This window comes from Solanum verrucosum, unplaced genomic scaffold (assembly GCF_900185275.1).
Source record: "Solanum verrucosum unplaced genomic scaffold, falcon-dt-bn FXZP01000086.1, whole genome shotgun sequence".
Lineage (NCBI taxonomy): Eukaryota > Viridiplantae > Streptophyta > Magnoliopsida > Solanales > Solanaceae > Solanum > Solanum verrucosum.
In genome coordinates this window covers 333,617-344,018 of record NW_026020100.1, presented here as the reverse complement: position 1 = coordinate 344,018, position 10,402 = coordinate 333,617, and the positions used below count along the sequence as shown (strand labels likewise).

General features: G+C 35.7%; 1 protein-coding gene across 1 annotated transcript; it reads right to left on the bottom strand.

Moving 5' to 3' along the window:
- Nucleotides 1-211: 211 nt before the first annotated feature.
- LOC125824960 (uncharacterized) lies at nt 212-851 on the bottom strand (the record flags this gene model as incomplete). Its single annotated transcript, XM_049504311.1, has 4 exons — nt 212-277; nt 360-426; nt 550-640; nt 701-851. Coding segments are annotated over 4 exons (375 nt in total), but the record flags the coding sequence as incomplete, so codon positions are not given.
- Nucleotides 852-10,402: the final 9,551 nt, after the last annotated feature.

Below are 10,402 nucleotides of genomic sequence, written 5' to 3'. Positions count from 1 at the left end.
ACCGCACAATAAAGATATTTATGTGAATAACCCCTTTAAAATGCACTAGTTTTAATGTGAAAAAAAAGGACAAGAAGTCAAAGTTTAATCTGAATTGGGAAATAAAATTGAAGTTTCATCATTTGTTGGTATCCCTATATGATTTTTTTTTTTATGTCTTGACTTGTGTAGAACTTCCATGACACAATTTGCAGTTGGTGAGAATAATGAGTTATGTGGTTGCTTTATCATAAAGCCCCTCCTGCTCCCACACATCAACAAGAAAGTCTACCATTTCCTGGTAAAAAAATGCACAACAGTCAGCAACTAGTTACAAGAAAAATGAAAAGAAAACTATCTTACATAATTTGATAACTTACCGGTAAAGGGATTGGTTGAGAAAAAAGCTTATTGATCTCTAGGAACATTTCATAGCTTGTATATAAACTGTAATTATGATGATAGAACAAACTTATTAAAATGTATGTAATATTACTAATTTAAGACCAAATTGTGTCGAAGGAATAAGATTCATTCATGCTTACACTACCAAAAATGTGAGAAACTTACCTTAATTTGGGTTCTCCAACTGAAGCATTGATCTTCTGCGGTGTTGTATTTCCACACCATTGTTGCCTCGTTTGATTCCAAAGAATTAGACCTGTTCCAGGCAATGTTAAATTCAATCAGAAAATAAAAAGAGTGAAAAGTATGTACTTACCATGATTAACAAATTCTGAATTGCTTCCCTCCATCTCACATGCACTAGTACGAGGGCTCCAAAAGTCGTCACTTAAACTGGTTTTCCTCAATAGTTTGCTTCGAACTTTCAGTCCTTCAGAAGGATTATCCACTGAAACAACATAGGGAAAATGTATATGTGTATATTTATTTTATGGGTGATACTATATTCAAACACTTATCATAAAAATTGATACATATTACATTTGTGTATTTAGTTTAGGGTGATACAATATAATGGAGTGCAAAATTAAGCATTATTGGTTTAAAAAATGAAGTATCAATTATATCTACGTATCAAAAAAAATTATATTTATGTATTGAAAAAAAAATTGATACAACTAATACAATGCCAAACCTAATCCTCTATCCAAGAAATGATACAATTTCTCATCACCTACCTGATCATTTGCATAAGAAGAAAAGGAACATGATGCAGATGCAATGAATCATAAGTTAAAGTTATGTTCAATGTAGTGTTCAATATATCACAATATTCCTTTCATACTAATAACAGATCAGATTTAGTAGTGTCTTCTCTTTAGGACTCTGTTGTAACTTCCTCCTTGTATATAGGTTATAGATAAGTCTTACCTTTTTCTTAGTTTATCTCTTTGTTGTAGAAGTTGTACAGAATCTATATATATTTAGTTACAATCAATAAAATACATCGTTCCTTTCATTCTACTGGCAGCTTTATACTTTATATGGTATCAAGAGCCAATTAACTCTCACGAGTAAATTTCTGTCGAGAAACCCTCCCACCCTTCCCATAAAAATGGCCCCAAACATCACTGTAACCAACTCCGATGCCAATACAACAATTCTTCAGTTTAATCATGTCACCCAGTTACCAATCAAATTAACTGGCAGCCACAATTTTTCCCTTTGGAAAGCACAAGTGTCCATGCTTATGTGTGGTCACAACCTTTTTGGCTATCTCGACGGTTCTCGCCCAGCCCCTGCTCGTACAGTGGCTCAAAATAATCAGGACATCGAAAATCCTGCATTTGTTTCATGGTATCGCCAAGATCAACTAATTCAAAACGCTATCTTGGCCTCAGTTGACCCAAATCTTGCTGCTACGGTTGTCGCTGCATCCACTTCCCAGGCTGCTTGGGATGTTTTGCACACTGCGTATGCCAACAAATCGCAAACAAGGATATTTAGTTTGCACGATCGTCTGGCTCGCCTAGCAAAAGAAACCCTTCATGTCGCTGATTATCTGCACCAGGTTCGATCTCTCTGTGATGAACTTGCCACTATTGGAGCTCTTGTGTCCAATGAGGAACTGATTGTCAAAATCCTCACTGGACTTGGACCTGAATTCCGTGAAATATTAGTTGTTATCCGTGCAAGATATTCTGCTATCTCTTATCCTGAACTTTATGAGAAGTTACTTGACCATGAGCTTTTCATCAAGCATGAAGAAGCAAAGAAGCCACTCTCAACACCCATTACTGCTGCTATTGCACAGCAAACAAACATGCATTCTCGCCAAGGAAACACCTCTAATAGGTGTTCAAATGCAAATTCCCCCAACACCAACCAGTCAAGACGTGCCCAACCATCGCGTGCTGGCAACAATAACCAACAACAGCGTCATGACCACACTCTAAAGTGCCAGTTGTGTGACCGTCCTGGTCATTCTGCTAAGGTTTGCAGATCACAATCACACGATCACATACAAGCCCGGGCAAACTATGATGCTTAATCTCCAACTCAACAGGCTCTTTAGATTGTTGATACAAATGCCACTCATCATATGGCCTCTAATGCGCAAAACTTCACTGATGTGCACACCTACCATGGTCCATAAGAGATAGCAATGGGGGACGGTAACACAATTCCAATTTCTCATATCGGTAACACTAACTTAAGTGCATCGAATCAGCAATTTCGGCTTCTCAATACTTTATGTTCTCATTCCATAAAAATTAATCTTCTTTCTGTTTCAAAATTTTGTCGCGATAACCATACGTCCATTGAATTCTTTCCTTTTTCTTATTGTGTGAAGGATCTGAGTACGGGGGCGCCTCTATTTCGCGGGCAGAATCGAGATGGGCTATATGAGTGGTCGTCGGGCAGTGCACATCATACCTCTCAATGCAATGTTGTCGTTCCTCTACACCTGTGGCATCGACGTTTACGCCATCCTAATCATCGCACTTTAAACACAATTTTACATCAGTTTTCTCTTCCAATTTCACATTCTAGAATCGTTTCCATTTGTAATTCGTGTTATTCTAATAAAATGCACAAGTTACCTTTTTCTGAAAATTCATTACAAAGTCAACAGCCATTGCAAATAATTTATACTGATTTATGGGGGCCATCTCCTGTTTTGTCAATTGATAACAAGAGATATTATGCCTTATTTGTTGACCAGTACTCGAAATACATGTGGCTGTTCACTATAAAATCAAAAAAGGAAGTCCTTGATGTCTTTCAAGTTTTACATCCCTTACTTGAGCGTCGGTTTCAAACCAAAATTATGTCTCTCTATACTAATGGTGGTGGTGAGTTCCAATGTTTATCCTCATATCTCAAAATTCAAGGTATTGAACACTTAGTGACACCACCATACACGCCTCAAAGAGTGGCATCGGTTGAACGTAGACACAGGCATGTAGTTGAGACTGTCAAAACCTTACTGCATCAAGCATCTTTGCCCACATCTTTTTGGAGTTTTGCCTGTCACCAAGCAGTCTACCTTATAAACCGTCTAACCACTCCAAATTTACAAAACAAATGCCCTTATGAAATTTTATTTCACGAGGCTCCAAAGTATGAATCACTTAGAGTTTTTGGTTGTTTATGTTACCCATGGCTTAAACCATATGCCAAAAATAAGTTAGAGCCAAAATCGACTCCTTGTGTATATTTAGGATTTTCTAATAAACATTACTGTCACCAATGTTTTGATCCCATCAAAAATAAATTGTACTTATCTAGGGATGTTCAATTTTTGGAAGACACATATCCTTTTCATAATATTTTTTTGAATCTAAAAAACCAACAGAGCATTGATTCTTGGGAGATTTGTTCAGATGTTCTACCTGTGACTAATAAACCATCAAGTTTTGATTCTTGTCATACCCTCTCAGATGCTCTGCCAGTGTACTCTCCACTGCCCATCTCAATGCCTGCCAGATCAGAAGGTGTCTCCATTGCATCAGGTAATTCTCAGACTTTATTCTCTCCTTCATTGCCACACACCATCACACCACCACCGGATTATACTCAGCCCCCGCCTTCACCCAGACCATTAATCACCTACCAACGCAAAAATCACCAACAACTAAGTACCTCAGTGTTACCACTCTCTTCCCTTTATACCTCCCACCAACCTACCTTCTCAGTCATCTGCCAATAACTCTTCCCAACCTACACTTGCTTTGGCTCCATCTGATCCTTTACCCGTGGTGACAACTTCAAGTGATCATATGGTCACACGCTCCAAAATAAATAGCCTCAAACCCAAGCAGTTTAGTGTCAGTGTTCAATTCTCCTCGTCATTTGTTCCTCATACATACAAACAAACATGTCCTCACCCTCACTGGAGAGAAGCGATGCATGCTGAATTTGATGCACTTGTTAGGAATCGGACATGGCATTTGGTTCCAGTTACTCCTTCGATGAATGTGGTTGAGTGCAAGTGGTTGTTTCGTATAAAACATAAATCTGATGGTTCCATTGACAGGTATAAAGCTCGTCTTGTTGCAAAGGAATTTACCCAGCGTCCAGGCTTAGACTTCCATTCCACATTCAGCCCGGTAGTCAAACCAGTTACTATTCGGTTGGTGCTTACCATTACGACGCAATACAACTGGCCAATCCATCATATTGATGTCAATAATGCATTCTTCCAATGAAGCCTTGGGGAAGAAGTTTATATGAGGCAGCCACCGGGATTTGAAGATCAAAGTCTCTCCACACATGTCTGTAAGTTGAAGAAAGCAATCTATGGCTCTAAACAAGCCCCCCGAGCTTGGTACAATGAGCTCAAAAGTTATTTGCTAACTGTTGGGTTTGTCAAGTCCCAATCTGATTCTTCTTTATTTATTTTGCATAATTTTGGATTCACTGTTTATGTTCTTATCTATGTGGATGATATAATCATCGCTGGAAATCAGATTCGTGGGGTTCGTCATACAATCGATGGTCTTTCCACTCGTTTCTCCTTGAAAGACCTTAGACAGCTCTATTATTTTTTGGGTGTTGAGGTTATCTCTTTTACTGCTGGTCTTTTTTTGTCCTAGCACAAGTATATTATGGATATTTTAGAGGATGTTGGCATGCTAGACAGTAAAGGAGCTCCTACACCTATGACCTCAATTACCATTTTGACAGCTTCAGTGAATGATCCTCCAGCTGATGGTACTCTTTATAGGCGAGTAATTGGAAAGTTGCACTACTTATCCTTTACATGTCCTGATATTGCCTTCACAGTTAGCAAACTCTCTCAATTTATGCACAATCCACGCCACTCTCACTGGAAAGCAGTCAAGCGATTACTCTGTTATCTTCATCATACCTGCCAATATGGCATACAGATTGCCAAAGCTCCATATTCTCGTTTGGTTGTTTATTCAGATTCAGATTGGGCTGGTGATCCAAATGATCACACTTCTACTTTAGGCTATATCACTTTCCTGGGCAACACACTAATTTCCTGGGCCTCCAAGAAACAATGCTCCGTATCTCGGTCCTCTACAGAAACTGAGTATAGAGTTGTGGCTGCTACTGTTGCAGAAACCAACTGGATCACAAATCTTCTTTATGAACTTCGGCTTTCACTTAAGGGAGTTCCACAGGTTTTCTGTGACAACATCAGCACCACTTACATTTGTTCCAATCCGATCTTTCATAGTAGGATAAAGCATGTCGCCATTGATTTTCACTTTGTTCGTGAACAAGTTCAGAACAAGGATATTGAAGTTCACCACCTTCACTCAGCTGATCAAGTGGCTGACATACTCACAAAACCTCTTCCCAAAGCTTATTTTGTTCAACAATTTTCCAAGTTGGGTGTTGTTGACACCATCAACTTGCGGGGGCGTAATAACGGATCAGATTTAGTACTGTCTTCTCTTTAGGACTCTGTTGTAACTTCCTCCTTGTATATAGGTTATCGATAAGTCTTACATTTTTCTTAGTTTATCTCTTTGTTGTAGAAGTTGTACAGAATTTATATATACTTAGTTACAATCAATAAAATACATCGTTCCTTTCATTCTACTGGCAGCTTTATACTTTATACATACTACCTATGAATTATGAATATAAAAAAAAAATCTTTGAAAGAAAGACATTGAAAATACCTTCTATCACTTCTTCCTCATTTTCATTTCGATTTTCTCTCTTTCTTGTTCTCCCTGTTATTTGGCTCAAATCTGTATTCAATATAATATGAACATTAAACACTATTAATGAAATAATAAAAGATAGAAAGAACGAAAAATATTGAAAAATCAAGCCTACTAAATTCACAGTGTATTCTAAAGAAAATTATTTCCCTCAAGCATTCTAGGTTATGGAATATATCCCATAGGATATAACGATTTAGTTCACCAGAATAGTGATACCTCAAATTTTGTTGGACTTCAAACTACTCACTCAACAAATGTAAATCACACTTGAGTTTTTATGAAGAATAAAAAAAGTAGAAAATCAGAAAAATTGTAGTTGAAAAATGAGAGAAAACCCCTCTGTTATGAATAAAAGGATAGTATGAACAAGTGTTTATTGTGCCTTATCAAAAAAGTCACAACCTTTCAAAAAAATCACTTCATTTTTCATTCACACTTTTTAGAACTGAGCAATTTAATGGGGAATGACTATATGAAATAGGAATATGGACAGGTGTGTGATTACAAGCAAAGATTAATTGCATTTGGATACGTAGGTTTCCCTTTGAACTTTCAGTAGTGAACTCATATCAGATGCACTCGATCTATTGGTAGATGCGATATATTTGAACCGTCAAACTTTGTTGTATACCTAGATAATACAGGTCACACAACTAACCCTTAAACGTCTACAGTTCTCAAGGTTGAGTTTGTTTCAGTCGTGAACACCTCCTAAAATCATGAGTGCATAAAGAATTGGTCTTTATATCATTATCCTTGAAGCAGCTTACACTTTACCCTCACATAAGTGATTTCTAAACGCATATTCCTATAGATAAACTATTTGTTCATATCTTGACAAATTTAGAAATCATTCATGCTCATTAAAAGAAAAATCATTTTTTATATAATAAAGCGTGATTTATTATCAGTTATGAGATAGATCGATCAAAATCACAACTTTGGAAAATAATGGTTTTTTTCTTATTATTGCTACTAGATATATATAAGGAAGGATATCAATTTTTTTAGTCTTTACATGAATTTTCTTAATTCAAATTGAAGTTATAGAAACGTAACATACCTGAAGACATTATCGTGAAGAGAGAAGAAGCATTAGCTAAAAATAGATTTCTACCTCCTTATCTTAGCCTTATGTTACCACAACCGCGGCGGCGGAAAGATTTGGAGAATTATATGAAAACCCTAGGGGGGAGAAGGAGGACCAATTCGGCAGTTACCAACTTTCGGATATCATTTTGTATTTAAGTCCTTACAAAATGTCAAATTGATGTTATAAAAAGAAAACATATTTTTTTTTAAAAAAATAACTATAAATTTATTTGTTATTATTAATTTGGGTCCGAACTTAACATGGACAAAATAAAATTAATACAATTAACATGATTCAATTCAATTATTGAACTCAACAAACACCAAAAAGTTTCACTTATACATTATTTCAGCATTCACATATCATATCATTTTATATTAAAAATGGGGAGCTCCAAAATGCAAAGTTAAATTAGCATTTTATTCCTACACTAAATCAAAACGTTGTAAAATTTACAATTTCTTAAATAGAAACGAACTACAAGAAGCGTTAAATTTTCACTTAAAATCAAAAGGTTTATTGAATTGTCATCGATACATTATTAAGTATTTTAATTTGATATTATTATATATCAAGTTAAATCATCATCATCCTCAACTTTATCTTATTTTCATCTCTTGCCATATATTACAATACCTTCAGATAGTAGACTTATATTTCGTTTTGGTGCTTGTATATATGTATCTTTCTAATTAAAGGTCTATCGTTCAGATATCTATTATTTCATTTACAATTTTCACTTAGATTTCATTTTTTGTTGCTTTCTTTTTCTTTTTTTTATTGTATATAGTAAAGGTTGTTGCATTTTTGTTGCAATGCTAGAAGCTAAAAACTATAAACAAAAGGAGCTAGAATCATACATAAGTCTCTCCCATCCAAAAAACTCAGCATGTGTATTCTCAAAGAAGTATGATAAAAATCCTGATAACACCTTCATTCGAGAAGCTACCAATAAAGTGTTGGACATTCTCATTGAAAATTCTTCACCACAAATTCTGTAGGAAATAATCATAGCTTGAGGCGTGTCAAAAACTGTCATTTAGGATATTTCACCCAATATAGGTGTATTCCTAGGATTCAACAAGTTCTTCTACTATAAAACTAGGAACCAGAAACTAATGAAGATACACCCAAAGAAAACCCAACATACTAGGATATAAAAGAATATAAAAGGGGGGATTTCTCTTAATCTCCTCTCTCAAAAGAATAATACTACAGTGATTGTTAGGTAATAAAATAGGGGTTATGATAATGAAGAATATCATTCAATTGTCAATATGTGATACTCAATGCTATTGAATGAGCCTAAACTGTCTTGAAGGGATTGGATTAGGAATAATGACACATTAATAGTCATTCAAGAATAGGAATCAGTTATTCCATAATTGTATAAAGAACCAAGCCACATTCGTCGGAAAAATATTGAACAGAAGAAAACTCAAGTTGCTGGACCCAAAAACAACATGTAACCAAAAAGGATATCACAGCCAGGGTGTTTCTCTACAAGTGCATCAACAATAGTAGAGCTGATTCCAGCACAATGTTGTATGTTCAAGCTCTCAAGGTCTTGAAGCAAATGTTAGGGTTTTGCTCTGACTTTCTTACCTTATTTGAAGTTTATTTTTTTCTATAAGAAAAGACAACATTATCATAAATGTTTTTACTTTTCCTAAAAGGAAAATATATTTTCTTCTATATTTGGGTTATTCCTTCCTTGGGGGAAATGTTTGGAATCCTATAAATTGAAGTCCCTTCTTCTCATATCAAAAAACACAATAGCATCCACAATGTAGTCAATAAAGAGTTTTGTTTATGGGAGATTTTACTCTCTACATTTTTAATGTCTTTTAATTAGTTTTTAAATATGTAGGTCATTTGACCAAATCATGTAGTAATATTTTGATTTTTAGTATAAGTTTTTGTCATCTGATTAATCAACCATATGATATGCAATTGTAAGCTTCCGCATTACGCCCTATTCACTTTCAAACCCAACACCAAATTTAGCAAGAAGGGTAAGTTGTTGTCTGACACCAAAGAGCAACTGGATGATCAGTGATTCCACAATTGGAAACATCGGGTTCATTAAGCAACCATAAATAGTTTGAAATTTTTACTAAGGTTGCATTAGTAACATGCCTGCAACCATCTACAATCAGAGACTTCAGAGATTCCCAGTGCAGCTCTCAACTATGGTTGAAACTGATTTGTCCGACAACAAAGGGAAATTGGACAATGAGAGGATCCACAAATGAAGCTGTGTAGAATAGACCAAAGTTGTGATCCCATAATCGGTGATTCCGCACTTGGAAACATCGAGTTCATTAAGCAAGCAGCAAGATTTTGAAATCTTTACTAAGATTGCATCAGTAACATGTTTGCAACCATCTACAATCAGAAACTTCAGAGATCCCCCGTTCAGCCCAACTATGGCTAAAACAGATTCATCGGTAATATAGTCCATCGTCAGTTATATCAAGAATCCCACTCAACTCTATACGAGTCAGTTTGTGACATAGTCTACCAACTATCGATGGTAGCATTGCCTACTCCAGGACAATTGCAAATGGTCAAAGAAACATTGAGTTGCAACAAGAAGCCACCAAAGGGAATGCAACGTTTAAGTCTTCCACACCAAAGCAGTTCACCAAGGAAAAAAACTTCAATTTCTTACAATGGTTCAAAAGTATACCAAAAAAACCCAGCCTGGATAATCCGGTGGCATTCCTCTATCTGAATGTTCTGAAGTGAGCCTGAAGCTTTGACACAAGCAATCAATCCATTATCTGAAAGGACATTACTTTTTCAGATGCAAAACAGCTTCAGATTTAAGGTTCTGCAGATGCTGACCAGATCCCTGGACCCAGAAACCTTTCTCTTTTACTTCTTCAAGACCACCAAGAGCTAGATTTGTCAGTGCAGATCCATAATGTGAAATAATATCTAGAGAGGTGTTGATGATGTTTAATATCTTTGAGATTTAACTTTGTTAAAACATGACCAGCTGAACGAAAGAGATTCGCAATTCCTTGATCCCCAATGAGTAGACACTTTTTAAATACAACAAGCTTTAGGTTCGAGCAATGTTGACTCACAGCTTTGAGACTCATTCCCAATGTATGAACAATTCCCAATCTTTAGGTTCGAATAGAAATTAGAAATTAGAAAAGCTTTTATGCATGCATTTATTTGATTTTCTTTTTAAAAATTTAATATA